At 39.9% G+C, this 17793-nt stretch overlaps 1 protein-coding gene across 5 annotated transcripts in view; it reads right to left on the bottom strand.

Moving 5' to 3' along the window:
• pcxb (pyruvate carboxylase b) overlaps nucleotides 1–17793 on the bottom strand; it is a 294355-nt gene that overhangs the window by 172362 nt on the left and 104200 nt on the right. For all 5 annotated transcript variants that reach the window (XM_040012478.1, XM_040012479.1, XM_040012477.1 and 2 more), the window contains one exon: nucleotides 14708–14870. In XM_040012478.1, the coding sequence (XP_039868412.1) occupies nucleotides 14708–14870 (163 nt within the window). The remainder of the gene's footprint in view (nucleotides 1–14707; nucleotides 14871–17793) is intronic.

The following is a 17793-nucleotide window of genomic DNA, read 5'->3' on the forward strand; positions in this document are numbered from 1 at the left end:
AAAATTCAACTACGCTCATTAGTAACATATGCACATCTACAGGGAGTGCAGAATTATTAGGCAAATGAGTATTTTGTCCACATCATCCTCTTCATGCATGTTGTCTTACTCCAAGCTGTATAGGCTCGAAAGCCTACTACCAATTAAGCATATTAGGTGATGTGCATCTCTGTAATGAGAAGGGGTGTGGTCTAATGACATCAACACCCTATATCAGGTGTGCATAATTATTAGGCAACGTCCTTTCCTTTGGCAAAATGGGTCAAAAGAAGGACTTGACAGGCTCAGAAAAGTCAAAAATAGTGAGATATCTTGCAGAGGGATGCAGCAGTCTCAGAATTGCAAAGCTTCTGAAGCGTGATCATCGAACAATCAAGCGTTTCATTCAAAATAGTCAACAGGGTCGCAAGAAGCGTGTGGAAAAACCAAGGCGCAAAATAACTGCCCATGAACTGAGAAAAGTCAAGCGTGCAGCTGCCAACATGCCACTTGCCACCAGTTTGGCCATATTTCAGAGCTGCAACATCACTGGAGTGCCCAAAAGCACAAGGTGTGCAATACAACAGTACACCTCTCTGAACAGTGTCTGGGAGGCTGTGGTTGCTGCTGCACGCAATGTTGATGGTGAACAGATCAAAACACTGACAGAATCCATGGATGGCAGGCTTTTGAGTGTCCTTGCAAAGAAAGGTGGCTATATTGGTCGCTGATTTGTTTTTGTTTTGTTTTTGAATGTCAGAAATGTATATTTGTGAATGTGAAGATGTTATATTGGTTTCACTGGTAAAAATAAATAATTGAAATGGGTATATATTTGTTTTTTGTTAAGTTGCCTAATAATTATGCACAGTAATAGTCACCTGCACACACAGATATCCCCCTAAAATAGCTAAAACTAAAAACAAACTAAAAACTACTTCCAAAAACATTCAGCTTTGATATTAATGAGTTTTTTGGGTTCATTGAGAACATGGTTGTTGTTCAATAATAAAATTATCCCTCAAAAATACAACTTGCCTAATAATTCTGCACTCCCTGTATACTCAGTGCACTCATCTATTCATTATTAATAGATAGCATCTTCATAATCAAGCTGAGCGATATGTGATAATCATGTCATGTGTTCTGGGAAATCGGTGGTATATTTCAGTTCCAGCTAACTGGAGGAAGTTTCATGCTTCAACTACTCACATACACGCCGTTATTTCAGTGCAATTCTCCTTTTCAGCCCCCCAAAAAAGAAAAGGCAACTGAATGATGTGCAAGCCAGTGCACTGACAGACACCGGCTCTGCATTATAATATGCCAGCTCATTTCAATGTTTGAGAAACAAAGGCGTGCTCAGACTCCTGTCATGCTAATGCAGGGCCACTGGAGGACACAGGGGACTTTCAGGATGGCTACCAGAGAAAATAATCCTGAGAGCCTTCTTCAGTTGTTCTGCTTTGCAATTAGCATGCAAAGAATCACTTGTCTGCCAGTCCAACTCAGTAGCCACGCTCTCAGAGGAAGCATGCGGCTGCTGTCAACAATACCAATTAAAAGTTGTGACTTTGCCCAAGAAAATGAGGTCAGATTAATATTGGGCCTCATTCACAAACAGTGAGTTATGTACAAACCTGAGGTCCATCAATATCATCTTATCAGAATTTGTTCATACTCTGATTTCTTTTTGGTTGCTCATCAGTTTCAGAAAAATCTTTTTTAAATCAGCCTCAAAAGCATAATGTAGGCTTCAACACATACTAGCAGGCATTATCTTATTTATAAATATGCCCATTGTTCTTTATTATAATCACACAAAGTCTAGCTTTTCATTTCCAATCCCACTGATGCTGAAGGATATGGTTGTTTTCCAATAATGCTTCGAGTTTCTTATCTTGGGCTGACAGATCAGGTGGTTCTGTTCCTCCACCTGTTTCTTCTTATCCCTTTTCATTATATCAGCTTTGATGTACAAAGTTTTTCTATTTTTACTTGAGCATCGAAGGTTAAACAACGTTCAACGTCTGTTATTTCAGCCCGTCTCGTGTCTCCTCTCTCATTCCTCTTCAGAAACCTCCATTTCCGTTTCCTCAGCTGGACTTTCTCATGTTTTTGTTTTTTGGGATTCTCTTACAATATTTGCGTTGTGCGGTTAGCTTATTTCCTTACATAGAGAAATGGTGCGCACATATAAGTCTGTTGATTTTTAATGATTGGTATTCACCGACATACGTTTCACGACTTATGGTCATTTTTTGCATGCACTTCTTTTTGCATAAAGAACTTTTTCATCCACATATTAGGCTACGTTCACACTGCAGGCGAAAGTGCATCAAATCCGATTTTTTGACCCTATGCGACCCATATCCGATCATGGTGTGACAGTGTGAACGGCACAAATCCGATATTTTCAAATCTGACCTGGGTCACTTTCGTATGTGGTACTGAATCCGATACATATCTGATGTTTTAGAAAGCGACTGTTGTTTGAACGGTCATGTCGCATTAAATCCGTTTTTTACGTCACTGACACAAGACAGACGCCAATTATCAGCGCCGGAGAAGACATCGCGAACGCTTCCTGGCCATCCAGTGTCGATGTTAGTGAAACTGTTGGGAAGACAACGTTGGAGAAACGTGAACATTTTATTTGTACTGCATAATCTGCAGATTCTGACAGAAATCTGCAACTATCCTTTGAAACACCGCTCCTCTCTAAAACAGCAATAAGGATAATTATTAGGTTATCTACATTATTATGTAAATAACAAAATAACTTAAAGCAAAAATTGGGAAACGTAAAGTCCAAAGTCAGTATATTAAGAGCCACCAGTCAAACAATACTGTTTGCTCTGGGTCTAAACAGTGTTATGTGTGACATCTTCTTTTGCGCATGCGGGCCGCTTTGAGCGTTCACACTAGAGCACGTTTGCTGTCGCATTTTATTTGTAGTGTGAACAAGCAGACAAAAAAAAAAATAAAAAAATCGGATTTGATCAAAAAAATCGGAATTGAGCATTAAGACCTGCAGTGTGAACGTAGCCTTAGTGAATGTGTATGGGCTCAAAATGTGGTCATAAATATTTTGTACTTGTAAAAAAGATTTGTGTGTGCGTAAAAAAAGATTTGTGTGTGGACTTAGGAAAAAAAAAAAACCCTGCAAGTTACAAGTACGGATTTTGACCCTATTTTTCTTCCTTTCATCTGATTGGTCAATGTCATGTCAATCACAAATGTAACAATCCAATCAGAGAACAGATGGGTTTGGCTGTCGGAGGGGCGCTTTTTTGAACTGCAGGTCCTTGAAGGGTGATACAGTTTGAAGCTGGAGGATCGCTATATAAATATCCGATAGCAGCTAGGTCCCCTAACTTTCAGTAGCTGTTGAAAGGAAAAAGTTGTGCTATATCAGTGGTTAGAAATACCATTATTACTTTAGGATTAGTTTAACACAAAGTCAGGGCTGACCCAGGACCATTGCTGTGAGTCACAGTGCGCAGCATAAAAGTCCTTTCACGTCGGACGCAGGATGTGCTGCTAATGCTAACTGCTAACTAAAAGCAAAGGATCCAGAATTTGTTGCGCTGGCTGCTGGGCTCTGTGGGTTTTTGCAGCAGCTCTACCTGTACTAGATGCACCTGCTCCTTGTCTTTTCTATCTCTGACTTTATGTCCTCTACAAGAGTTTGTTTTTTTTGCTGGTTCTTCAAATGTTCAATAAAAACATGTATGCTAATTCATAACGAAGAAAGCTTTGTAATGAAGACTGTCATTTCCAAAACACTGCCCCCCCCCCTGCGTCCGCAGTGCTGTTGAAAAGGCTGTGGAAGTCCCTGTATTAAACACGTAGACCTGTGACACAAAAATCACCAAACTTGGACGACCACAGACTGTTTTCCTTCGTGGTGATGAAGGAAAACGCTGGGTTGGCATGTAAAAGGGCATTTATTCCCTTCAAAGACCTGCAGTTAAAAAAAAAAGCGCCCCTCGACAGCCAAACCCATCTGTTCTCTGATTGGATTGTTACATTTGTGATTGACATGACATTGACCAATCAGATGAAGGGAAGAAAAATAGGGTCAAAATCCGTACTTGTAACTTGCAGGTTTTTTTTCCCCTAAGTCCACACACAAATCTTTTTTACACATACAAATCTTTTTTACAAGTACAAAATATTTATGACCACATTTTGAGCCCATAAATGTAGACCCACTGTGAAAACTGAAAATAGGCATTTTGATAAATGACTAGTGAAGACACCTGCTTTACTTGTTCCGTGCATCCCCAGTCAAAACATGAATAACTGTGCTTCACCACACTTGAAGCTGATAGCTGTCTTTACCTCTTACGCACTCAAGAAATGAACAATCTTGATTTTATTGTCATTTAAAACTGACAGAAACAGTCATGTTTCAGAAGGAGACTGGGTATTTTATCATTACACAGCTTCAAAATCCTGTAATGAAAAGCTCAAGTTTCAGGTCATTGCTGTCTTAAAGAAACATTAATGCCCCTCTTTTCTTCTGAGGTGCTAGAAACGCTCATTTGAAGTGGATAATCACTGAAAAACACAGAGTGTAGGCGTAATTTCTCATTTGATGCCATTTTAGACATTAAAAACTCAACTGTCTCCATCTGTCTTTAAACAAACATCTTTTACAGGGTCAGTCGCAACTTTTTCGGTAAAAATGGAAACTTCCTCAAATTTAGTCCCAATGAAGTCGAGCATCCTTCAGTAATGTTTCATCTGCGCAAACAAATGAGCTTGTCTGAAATCAACAAACAGATCTGCCTTTCAATTACACGGTAACAGCAGGAAGATTAAAGAACAAATTACATCAAATTGTGGGAACTGTTTTTTTTTAATGAATAAATAACAAGATGAAGTTAAGCATCAGAAAGCTCGAACATTACGAAGTTCTACAGGAGAAAGTGCCTGAACAATAATCTCAAAAAACTACTTCTAGAGTACTTCAGTTACTCCAATCCTCTCGCAGCCGACGCAAAAGGGGAAAGTACTAAAGAGAAACGAATTTTTGTTGCCAAATTAAACACTTTCAATATGCACACTGTGTAGGAAAAATATAAAGGTAAGCCTTTCCTAATGTACTGATTTCCTGTAAGTATTCCCTGAAGTATTGATTCAATAATGCAGTACAGACATGGCACTCGATGTAACCATGCAGTATTGTATTATATTAATACTAGATGTGTGAACACATGCAAGCATCCTCCATAGAAAATGTAAGACTGAGAAAGAACACAGATAAGAGCTGTGAATACACAGGGTGCAGAGACAAAGTAAGACATTGAAAACAAAAGGAGGAGAGAGAAAATGACAGCCAGGTATGAGAAGAAAAACAAAATGACAAATAGTGCAGCGTTAAGGAGCAAAGAGATGAAGTATACTGTGAATAGAGTGAATGGGAGACCAGGTGTGCACAAAAGCAGGAGGGAGAAAAGGGAGGAATCCGATTTAGACAAACGAGTAAGGGAGGAGGAAGCAAGATGGAGGCGCGGGGGACTAAGTGACAAATAAGGAAAAGATTTCCATAGAGGGGATGAAAGGAGGGAGAATGAGTGGAAGGATAGAGAAAGGAGAAGTGTTTAATTCAAAAGATGTAGAAATAAATGAAAAGAGGGGGATAAGAAAATCAACAGAACGAGCGTTTAAAAATTAGATGAAAGGAGAGAAACTGGGGGAAATCTGCAAAAACTAACGAGTGACATGACAGTGAGGTGCAAAAGAAAGAATAGGAGGTGGAAATCAGGTATGAGAGAGAGGAAGAGGCAAAAATAGATGGGGACCAATGTGACAAGAAGGTGAAAGAAAACATTGAAAGAAATATGAAACTGCAAAAATCAACTAACAGAAGAGCAAAAGACACGAAGCAGGTGCACAGGGGGGAAAATGAGAAATGACAGAGAACGAGTGAATAATAACTAGAAAGAAATATAAATATGAAACTGAAGAGAGGAGATGGGAGGGTGATAGCGAGAGTAGATAGAAAACAGGAGGAATGATAAATGAGAGTTAGGAGAGAGGGAGGATCAGCTGGAAAAACAACATAAACGACAGGAATATGAGACGGCAAGAAGGCTTGTCAACAGCAGGGAATTTCAATTATAGACACAACACACCTGTGTGCATGCAGCACATCTACGTCTGAACGTGCTGCACACCAACACTCCCACACACCTGCATGTACAGTCTAGATCACATACATAAACAGAGGCAGAAAACAGGAGGAAACTGATAGTGACAGCAGGAAGTGAGGAAGGCAGATGGAAATGGATCCAGGAGAGGGTGAAAGGGATAATAGAAGGGAAAAGATACAGTGGGAGCAGAGAAAGATGCAGTATAAAGGAGAAAAGGATGGCAACTACCACACTGGTCGAAAATATGGAGAGAAATGTAGCTGGGGTTTCTGTTAGGATACACACTCACCTGACATTTTGTTAGGTACACCTGCTCAACTGCTCATTAATGCAAATGTCTAATTAGGGAAATCACATAGCAGCAAGTCAATGCATGTAGACACGTAGACATGGCTAATACAACCTGTTAAAACAGAGCATCAGAATCGGCAGGAAAGGTGATTTAACTTTGAACGTGGCATGATTGTTGGTGCCAAACGCGTTGGTCTGAATATTCGAGAAACTGCTGATCTACTGGGATTTTCCCACATGAGCAACTCTGTGGTTACAGAGAATGATCAGGGGGAAAAGGAAAATATTCAGTAAGCGGCAGGAAGAAAATGTCTTGTTAATGTCAGAGGTCAAAGGAAAATAGCTAGACTGCTTCAAGCTGATGGAAGCGTTGACCCCTACTCAAGTAACCACTTATTACAATCAGGGTATGTAGAAGAGCATCTCTGAACACAAACCTTGGAGCAGATTTGATGTGTTATGCCTTCATAATGTGAAGATGGGCTAAAACTTAAATCTTAGTACCAGGTGAGCATTGCTGAGATGCCACAACCTTTCAGTACTCTTGCTGACTGTGTTCATCCCTTTACAGTCACACTAAATCATCTCAAACTGGTTTCTTGACCATGAAAATGATTTCACGGTACTCAACACGGCTTCTATACAGTCTCCACAGATCTCACTCCTATAAACACCTGTGGGATGAGGCAAAACAGTGTCCAGTCCAGCACAAGCAAGGCGTACCTAATGAAGTGTCTGGTGAGTCTTCGTATAAAACTAACTTTCTTTAAAAAAAAAACAAAAACAAAAAAAAACAAACAAACATGTTTTCACAGTCATCAATTCTTCATTATCCCCAACAGCTACAATAAAAAGGCAGCAGCTCGTCTTCCTGGGCTCCTCCAGAGTGAAGACTGACGCAAAGATTGTAATTTTATGTTTCAATAATTAAATCTACAACATGTCTCAAGTCCGAATATTTTTTAGAATACACTGTGTGCATAGCAGGGGCAACAGCTTGTAGATGTGCATTCCTCTGCTGATAAACTACACCTTTTGTTGAGCATTTAATTCGTGCTTTGTTTTCTCATCACTCCTAATGATGTGTGAGTGGTGGGATTTATGCCTGAAAACTCATTTGTTTTGTTGCTTCTTTTATTCCTCCGAGATGTATCCACTTACTCCTCACTTCGTCGGCAGACCAATTTGCTAACAAGAATTATTCAATTTGTCTCATTGTAACATTTTTTTTAAAAAAAAGAACCAGATAATCACAAATGCTCTTATTGCTGGGAGGAGCTGTGTCGCTGGGAATGAAGACTACCGAAGAACGGCAACGATTTCCAAAAAATAAATAAATAAATAAAAATCTATGCCATCGACTATCCATAACAGTCGGGATTTTCTTTGACACCTGGAATCTGGAGCAGTTGAAGTGAAAATTGGGAGACAAAGCATTTCACGATGTTCACTCATGCATATTTCCCCAATTTCAATAAGCTTTGGTCTTTGAATGAAAATAGATTTCTCCTGAATGAGCTACAGCAACCAAGTAAGAAACTTTGCACACCGAGACTTTGACTCAATACAAACACCGACAGTCTCTCAACATGTTCCATAGTTGTTTTTAATCAAATCATTAAAAGGATTTGCAAACGCGATCATTTCCGTGCACATTATAAGCAAATATTTGGCTTTGATGAACAAAAATTAGCAGTTAAAAATACAAAAGGAAAGAGGAGAGATGAGAAAGAGGTGGGAACGCAGAGTGAGGCACACCAAATGGATGAGCAGACAATTCAGTCGAGGGTAAACTAATAAAGGAACGGGAGAAATGTCACTCTGTAAAAATACAGGCTGGTATGGGCCTATAATTACCATGGTGATGAGAAGCAAAGATGGGAAAATGCTGCATTCAATGCATGATACAAAAACAGGGTAAAAAAAAATGCATAAATATGATAAAAACATATTCCTCACACAGCGATTCAACAAACTCCGCCTGCGTAGACACTGCTCACACGGGAGGAATCACCCCACCCACGACCTTCAAGGTCAAACCCTTTTTCTTGGGAAATCACATCTTGTAGGACTGCATGTGTGTCTGTAGCCACAGAGCTGCTGGTTTGCCCTCCTGCAGGTCTGGTGTTCTGGTCAGGGGTCGGGGGTGTTAACAAGGGGCAATGTGAACGTGCCCCTCACTCTGTTTTCTTGCTTTATGTGTAATCCTTGTATAGTGCTATCGGAAACCAAAAGAGATGTTTCCTCTCGTGAAGGCACTGGACAGTAGATGTGATCTTGCATCATCACATCTACAAACTGTATGTGTGGGAAAATCACATCCTGCTGACTAATAAGTGCATGACACGGTTTACTGCACCGAATGTGTTAGTCTCTCTGCGAGGGGATGACTTTAATCTGCGTATAAAATAATAAGGTTACCATTATCATTACCAGTAATGGTGACAAACCGCTTTTTATAGACAAATGCTGACCTTGACACTTTTTACTACCATTATGGAAAATACTGCTAGTCCTTGAGTTATGAGCGCACAGACCGCCAAGGTTACATCCTTACGTGTCACTGTGGGTTTTAGTTTAGCAATTTAATCTAATTTACTCACACAGCCTTGTGATTGGTCCATTTTTCTTTCACGCCACAAGTAGACTGCAAAGCCCTACACCAGACTTGGACTAATAACTTTCAAACTAGCTGAAATTACATTATAGCATCCTTAAGGCATCTAAAGATTATGAAGTCTCAGAAGTTTAAAACAAGCTACACTGGATCCAATAAACAAGGATGCAAAAATCAGGTGTTCGCATATATAGACTGCGCGATAATAACATTAACTGCACAGTATTAATAAATAGCTATGACAAACAGCCACATTTCCCTTGCTTGTTCTCTTCAACGGCAGCTTCTTCTCGAAAAACTCATCTGGGTTTTCCTGAATGCACATCTACTGGTTGGTCTGAATACAGTATTGTGCAGAAGTCTGTGCAAAGGGTTCCTTTGGACATTGACTTCTTCACACATGTGCAGTCCAGTCCTTGTAGCTGACCATTTTCAGTGTTTGTTTTTACTCGTTTGATAAGCTACTGACCAATGACTCATTCAAGCATGAAAGGCATCCAACTCAAGAGATTAACTAGTGTTGCACCTTAAGGCACTTTGTTACTAAAAGCCTGTCACAATGACATTTGTTTCCATTTCTTTAGCTGAATTTAGAGACAAAAGCTTAAAATAAAAGTATTCATCTATTAACTAAAAACCTGGCAAGCGGTACAGTGTTCCCTGCGAGTGGCAACCCCAGCCATCTACAGCATCTTAAAGTCATTTTCATAAGAAACAAGGGGGAAAAAATCCAATAAAGACTTGACACAGGACCTGGAGAGGCATTTGGCCCTTCAGTTGATCCAGCCACTGTTCACTAAAGCCTCATCAGAAACCGTCTCAGTGGACGTGTGGCTGTCGGGAAGCCATTCTTGAGGCAGAGAAACAGGGAGAAAAGGCTGAGGGGGCCAAATTACACAAGAACTGGACTGAAAATCAGTGGCAACAGGTCTGATGAGGTGCTGAAATTTTAAAATGTCAGCTTTATTGAATGAGTGTGGGATTATCTGACAGAACAGAACAAAAAGGCACCCAGCATCGAAAGGGGAGCTCTGAATGTCCAACAAGCATGTAGAGCCATTCCTGAAGAATACAGGTGGTCGTACCAAATGTTGACTTTGAATTACACCCACACCGTTTTTGCCTTATATTCGTTTATGTTTCTACATGCTCAACTAAACTCACTGCATCCATTTGCCCAAGACTTTCACAGTACTGCAGGTAATGGTAGCAGGCATCATGAGATGACCCAATGAGATACCTGCATTTTTAAAGAGCCAACTCTGAGCCTCTTTCACAGTGTAATGCAGGACCACAGTTTTGAAAACATACTGTCAAAATGCCTCTTATGTTAACCACTTTTTTTAAAACCCCAAATCACAAAAATAAACAAAAACAGCACATAGGAAATCGATCAACAGTCAAAACTTTTAAGCAGGAGTTCAAACTTATAACAAGTTCAGTCACCAGTTGATTACACCGCTGACTGGCGGCTCTGTTAATGGCAGGGAAGAAAATGAAAGATACCAGTGATGAAACTGCCAATAAGATCGAGCCGGTCTGTTTATGGTGTGCAGCTGAAGGTGTTTTTATGATGATAGGCAAGACAAATACACTTCCTCCAATTAGGACTCCACCTGTTTTCAAACTCGAGACTGCTCCTCGGATGAACGAGGCACACATACCGGCACACACAGGCCTGCAGACCCGTGCACAAGCATTTTCAAACACATCAAATACGCTGAGTGACGCATGCAAATGTGTTCCATTAAAAGAAACAAACAAGAGAAGGATGCTGTTGGGGGGGTGGAAGTGGAGACACAGATGTGAGTAATGCTGGTTGACACGTCGAAGAGAAAAGACAAGTGATGTATGGGAGGACAGTTAAATCCTCATCTGATCGTCACATTATGACTAATGGGACAATGAATGAAGGAGGAGAAGATGAAGTAGTCTGGTATTGCTCCAGTAAGGGTTTTCTGTTCCCCTGGTTTAGTACGCCGAGCAGGACATGACAGCAGGAAGGGAGGAAGGAAGGACAGAGTGGAGGCAGAGTGAGTGAGAGGAAAAGGAAGATGTAAAATGAGTTTCTGAGTAACAGGAGGTTGAATAAAATGAACACTGGGAGGAGAGGAGAACAGCAGGACTTGGCCTTGCAGAGACGAAGCTGGGAAAGACAAATGCGAGAAAAGGATTGGAAGAGATTGTTGGTAATGTTAAAGGTTAAGGGATGTTAAAGGTGAAAGGATGAGGGAAGATTGATAGTTGGACGTAATGGATTGAGAGCAAATGTGGAAACAATGGGAAACTGGGAGAAAAGGGCACCGTTGACAAGGAGAGAGGAGGACAGAGTTAAGAGGAAAGGAAGACACGAGCACGATGGAGCAACTCTGAAGATGGATCAGCAGATAAACGAGATGGAAAAAAGGGTGATCGCTGCTCCCTTAGATCACATGTTAATCATTCGCTTCAATACCTCAGCATACTATGAAGCAAGCTCAAACTCACCCCCACTGTTTCCCCCGCTGTGAACAACAAAACCATATTTCCACCATCTTTATTTTACTGCCGTAACGTGATTTCAGGGTTCAGTAAATAGTCTTTCATCATCCACTTATCACACTATGGGAGTAAAGGTTTTTCCACTTGTGCTTCTTAGAATCACCTTCATATCTCACAAAGCTAAACTGATCACAGCGTTTACGTGCCAAAAGACTCGCAAACACACCGAATGTGAAGAGCGTCTGAAGAAAAATTGATTAAAATACAAAATGTCAAGGTGCTGCTTTAATACTCTCCGCCCTTCGCCTTCCAAAGCAGGCAGTCCATTCCTCCCAGTCATTCTGTCGACGGGGCTGCTGCCGTGCTTGCACTACGGCATCCATCACTCCTCATCCCTCGCTCACACCTTACTTTATTTCTCCCTCTATGAACCTCTTCTCTGTGCCTCCTATGCCTAAACACCATTTTACTTGCTCAAGGCTACGCTCCCCTAAAGCTAAGGCATTAGCATATTTTTCATTCTGCTTCCTCCAATGTTTTAATGGTGCATAAGCAAAGCATCTTACGGAAAATATGAACCGAGAGAAGAAGAGAAAACAGTAGTTTAGGGAAACTGTATATATTGCAGGTAGTCAACACCTCAAGGAAATTCCTATTTAAGAGCAGACATGAAATATACAAGTCAAACTTGTGAGATTTTAATATCACTCAGTGTATGCAGACCTCTGTGGTAAATCCACGCTGCGCAAATTAAACACTAACCTTGCTGTGTTGCATGAAGCTGGTTAATATTGTAAAGATTTACTGAAATTCAGTTGTTTTTAAGCAAATTTAACTTCTTTGTTGTTTTAAAAAAGTCTAAAAAGGCATAAATTACTGAACTGTTATTAAAAAATGTACCAATAAAATTTTTAACTTTTTGCAATGAAAATGCAGCTGTGGTAGTTCTGGTGTGATTTGTTTTAACATTATATAACATATCCATTATTCCCCGGCAACACATCTATTAAATCTATTCAGGGCAGAAACTTGCCTGGGGGTGAATGTGTTGGTGCAAGTATGGCACCATACTGGTGAGAAAAGTAACTAGAAGCCCCAGAAAAACTCAGTAATGACTTCATTCCTATAATAAATAAAACATTGCCTATTGATTTTGAAGTTCAGGTTCAAATCTTGCTATCTATTATTATCAAAGTTCAATTTTTCCTCCCCGTTTTGTTTGCTTTAGCGCACACGCGCACAGTGAACAGCCCCAGAAAACTAAGGAACTAAGGAGCATCACTTTGCTCTTCACATACAGATGAGATATAAAAATAGCCTCTGATGTGGTGCTGTTCCCTTTTTACCTCCAACGTTAAATATCGCACCTTTATTTTTGCAGATTTTTATGCTGTTCTAACGTGAAGTTGTTTTTTCTAATCAAGTAAAGGACAGTTTATTTTGGTGCTTTATGGAAGAAGTGTAGGGCTCCAGTCCTTTCCTCCTGAAACACAGCACTGCTGAAAATCCATCACCTTCTGTGCTACAACCACGTGGGTTTCAAATATTTGGAGCATCGTGTTTGAAGGGTTATCTGTATCTGATCCGACCCCGCGCAGAAGTTTCAGTGTCGTTATTTCTCAAAGCCAATTACTCGACTTTCCTCGGACACATCAAGTGAATTACAACCTATAACTTTCATCCTCGTGCCCTTCACCTTTTACTGTGTTGCTCCGCCTCCGACCAGTCACGGCTGTCCAGCAATAATTTATTAAGTGCCTGGTGTCCCATTCCTCCATCTTTGTGTTTATTTCATTCACATTGCATGGTGGTGGTGAGGCCTCCCTCTATTGTCCATCATGTTCCCTCATTCAAAATCACAGGTAAATGGTGCAGGATGACGGGTAAAGAGACCAAAATAAACCCGATGGAGAAGGAAATTAATAAAATAGCTGAAAAGAAGAGTGAGCGCTCTATGAAGAAGGAATCTGGGTGTGTGAAATATGTACATTATTGTTGAGCTGAGTGGTAGGTTGGAGGACGGTTTCTGAGAATTGCAGGGGGAAGCTGAAGAGGAAAAATATGGAGTAGAAACAAGGTGGAAAGTCCTTGAAATGGAAAGGTCACAAGCCTCTTCATGGCCACTCTTCTCACATAATTTTCACGGTGAATAGTAATGAACGTGAGAATGCCATCTAATGAGGATGGTATTTAAAAACAGATTCGATGTTTGGTCCTGCAAGGCCAATTTAAAGGTGATCCTGGAATATGTGCTGCTTACTATAATACAACTTAAAATTAAGAAAATTCTGAGATGGCTCCTTTAATGCGCTGATATTTCCAGGTTAAATTAAGTCTGATCATTGAGCCACGTATCCCGCTAATAAACTAAAACCCCTTTGAGCCAAATGAAATGACAAATTAAATTTAAATCTATATGCAAAACAACTTCTAGTTCACCCCTTTTTAACAGAATTAATTGGTAAGACCAGAAAGTCATTGGTAATCCATTTCTTTTTAATCAAAATGTGGAACAGAGTACTTGTAAACCAAAAGAAATGTTTTCAACACCCCCACCTCCAGACAATGATGAACCCACTCAGTCTAACAGTTTAAATGCACCCATCAGTGAAAGCTTTCACATTTCTAGTTCCTGTCAGTAGCAGCAGCCTCACCCAGGCCGTGCTGGATGTGAATACTCCTCTCTCATTAAAACAGGAAAATTATATCATATCACTATGGGAATAGTTCTCGTTTGGAATCACTGGCTCTATTTTCAGAAATCAAGATCACAATGCAGGTGCACGCATGGTCGGCTCCAAGGCTCTTATTGTTTGAGTATAAACTAACAAGGTTAAAATAATTTGATATGCCGCAAACACTGGCTTTTGATAGAGTGCACTCAACTCCTCTGGCAGATTTGGTGAATTTAGAGATCGCAGGATACTGGTGGAAAATGTACACGTGAAATTTTAAATAATAATATTATTCCTGCATTTTTGGCCAAAAAGAAAGAACCTTTTAACTCCTGCAGTCTTGTTCACACCATCTGAACCGCCACAAAAAAGCTTTTTGATTTTGTAAAATCAGCTGGCTTCTTTTGGCCTTTGCCACCTTCATTAGGTTACTTAGTAGACAAATAGCTTCACTACACCAGCAAATGAACACAATGAGGGCACTTGTAGATAAAGCCTACCTCAATCCTTCCCGTGTCTGGCTGGAAGCCTCTGGATGGGTCCTCGGTGGTCACTCTACACTGGATTGCGCAGCCATTCACCCTGATCTTGTCTTGTTTGAGGCCGAGTTCTGGCAGGCTGCGGCCCTCGCACACATGGAGCTGAGCATGCACCAGGTCCACGCTGTTGCAGAGAGAGAGAGGCGATGAGGTGAATTATGGACAACCTGAGTATGGTTTGAATAGCCCTTAATTTCCCTTGATGTCACTGTGGAGAACATTTTTTCCCCACACTTACAAGACTTATGGGAGCAGAAAGACCACTTTCCCCTTAATGTAAGATTTTTTTAGCTGTTCTTGGCATAAAATCGGGGCAGAGAGGGTCTGGAGATAAAATGGGTTTAATTTCTCACTTGAGGAAATGAATCTGGAGTGTTTGACAAGCAAACAATGCATTTGATATCCTACTACTAATTTAATGCTGCTGAAACAATAACTCCAGGACAGTGAGAGAGGGGTAAACAAGCTGGGCACAGTAAATCCAATTTAACATAATCTAACCAAGTGATAAACAGGTAACATAACTTGTGTTCATTAGAGATTATTTAGGCATACTAAGGTGCTACAAAGATGAATAGATCACTACTATTTTGATTTATTAAATTTGAATGTGTCACTCACAGATGTAGATGCTCACAGCATGTGTTTCATTCAGCTCTGTGTATTATGTTACATGCCAAACAACATCAGAAACGTAAAGTATACAAATTGTTTTACATATGCAAAACACTTTATTCACAACTCTAGAAATGCATCATCACTCAGGGGCAAGTGCATGCACACAAACAGCAGTACATTATGTAAATCTGTATTCAGTGATTATTCAATATAAGAAGGAATTTAAATGCAAGAGGGACAGAGTTTCTCCCATTTCCATGAGCTGTAACCCTTAACATCAATTTTGGCTCATCTGAATGCATTTATTTAAATGTAAAGCTCCAATGAAGTGTTCTAGGTTAAGCTTCATGACCTTGTGCAGTCAAACACACAACCAAATGTATAAAAATACTTCTTCCTGTTTATTTTAATGGGGGCACATTTTAAATGCAGCTGTGGACAGACACAATGTGTGGGTGAGGGGAGATGTAATTCCTCACACAGCCCACCCACAGCCCAAGACAAACAACTACACAACCTCTCCAGCTTGAAGGATGAATGAGAAACATCTTGGCACACAAGCTTAGATCATGGTCACTGTTTTGGCTTTCATCTCCTTTATGTCTCATTTCTGTTGCATCCACATCCTGGCTAAACAGAAGGACGATTATGCATCAGCCTGCTGTGAAATGTGTTGGTGGAAGACACCAACTCTCTCTTGATAAGTTGGACAGGCGCCAACATCATGTCTTTGTTCCACTTTCATGAATAAGTTGGAACTTTGAAGTTAGACAGCTCCACTCAAATCTTCCAATAACAAAAGAACAAGATGAAATGAGACACACTGGGATATGCCCCCAACAGCAGTTATGGAAATTTCTGGGTTTCTCTGCATTTTATTTTATTTTTAATTAGGATACAGATTCGAAACCAGACTGAGAAAACAAAAACTGGTCACTATGTATCAACACTGTTAGCCTCTGAGGGCTATAGAGCTTTGCCCGACAGTACACAGGAACAGGGATTTTTATTCTCTCTCTTGTGTTGTGTACAATTTTATTGAGGCTAATAATTGAGATAAAACTATAATACATATAATAATTGGTGAAGACAAATTTATTTTGACAGTAACGCCTTCTGTCAGCAGTTCAACTTGCTCCCTTAACATAAACACACTGACATCTGCAGAGCATTCAGATATTCATTAAAAGTAATGCAGAAGAAAAAGAAAGGAAAAAAAGAACAAACAAACCCAAAAGGACAACTATTGAAATTCTAATATACGGCTTATGAGATGGAAAATGGAAATTGTGTTCCTACTGAACTTCTTTAGTGTTATGCAAATAAATATTTCAATGACAAACGAGATGACAATACATTTTCTCAGTTGAGAGTCAAACGCTTGGCTTTTTTTTATTGCACAGATCAAGTCTGACCTAGATTTCCTTCTGTACATAATTTATCTGGAAAACATAAGGCTATTCTGATTGAGTGAAGCGCCTTGAAGGTTTATGAAATTCATTGTATACTAATTTGACTCCGACAAATTAAAGCGCCTGCAGCAACATCTGTCCCTCAGTGCAGTCATTTACAGAATAAAAGTCATTTGGATCATTAGCAAGTTACACAATGTGGCCCAACTATGCAAGAAGGGGATGAAGGTGATTTGCCTTCAGTGAAGTAAATGCCGCGCTACAGCCTAAGAGCTGTTGCTCGGCTACAATAAAAATGTGAGGACAGTAAATGCTACATGTTGTAACTTCTGGCAAAGTAGAGAACACAGGATTAACCACACTTATTAGGACTGACCTGAAACATCTGTATGAAAACAAAGTTGGATACTATAAGCAGGGACGAGAGTTTGATAGCTAAGAACTTCAGGTTAGGAATAATGCAGCTAGCTGTATAATATGTCCTGAAAGCTCCGACTCAAATAGATTACAGACCCACATTTCCACACTTTCAAATAATCTCACGGTCTGAGAATGACCTGCGGTAATAAGACTAAAGCAGGGAGTGAAAGATCAAGAAATATCCAAACGGAAATGCTGTTTGTCTAAACGTCACTATTTGATGTTTTGTGTCCTTTCTCTCTTCTCTCTTGTTTAAGAATCTCATAACCATCTTTACTATAATATACATGCTACATATATAATGCAGGACTCATTTGCAAGCCTAGGACATAAAATCAGGTTGAATATATACTTTGTAACTGGAAAAAAATATGGGTTATGGGTATGCATAATTAATAAATGGATTATTAATATTCTTCAATCTCACCGTTTGTGCTTTATGGTTCAATGCGAGAAATATGCCAGATCTGGAAGTTCTCTGTACAGTAATGTTATGTTCCTATATACACACAACTAAAAGTATGTGGAGCCCAGAAATTGCAGCATCAACAAAATTAGAAAGTTTAAAAACTGACCTGCTACTTAAGCAGCCCGGTT

This window comes from Simochromis diagramma, unplaced genomic scaffold, assembly GCF_900408965.1.
Source record: "Simochromis diagramma unplaced genomic scaffold, fSimDia1.1 OVJJ01000604.1, whole genome shotgun sequence".
In the NCBI taxonomy this organism is placed as follows: Eukaryota; Metazoa; Chordata; class Actinopteri; order Cichliformes; family Cichlidae; genus Simochromis; species Simochromis diagramma.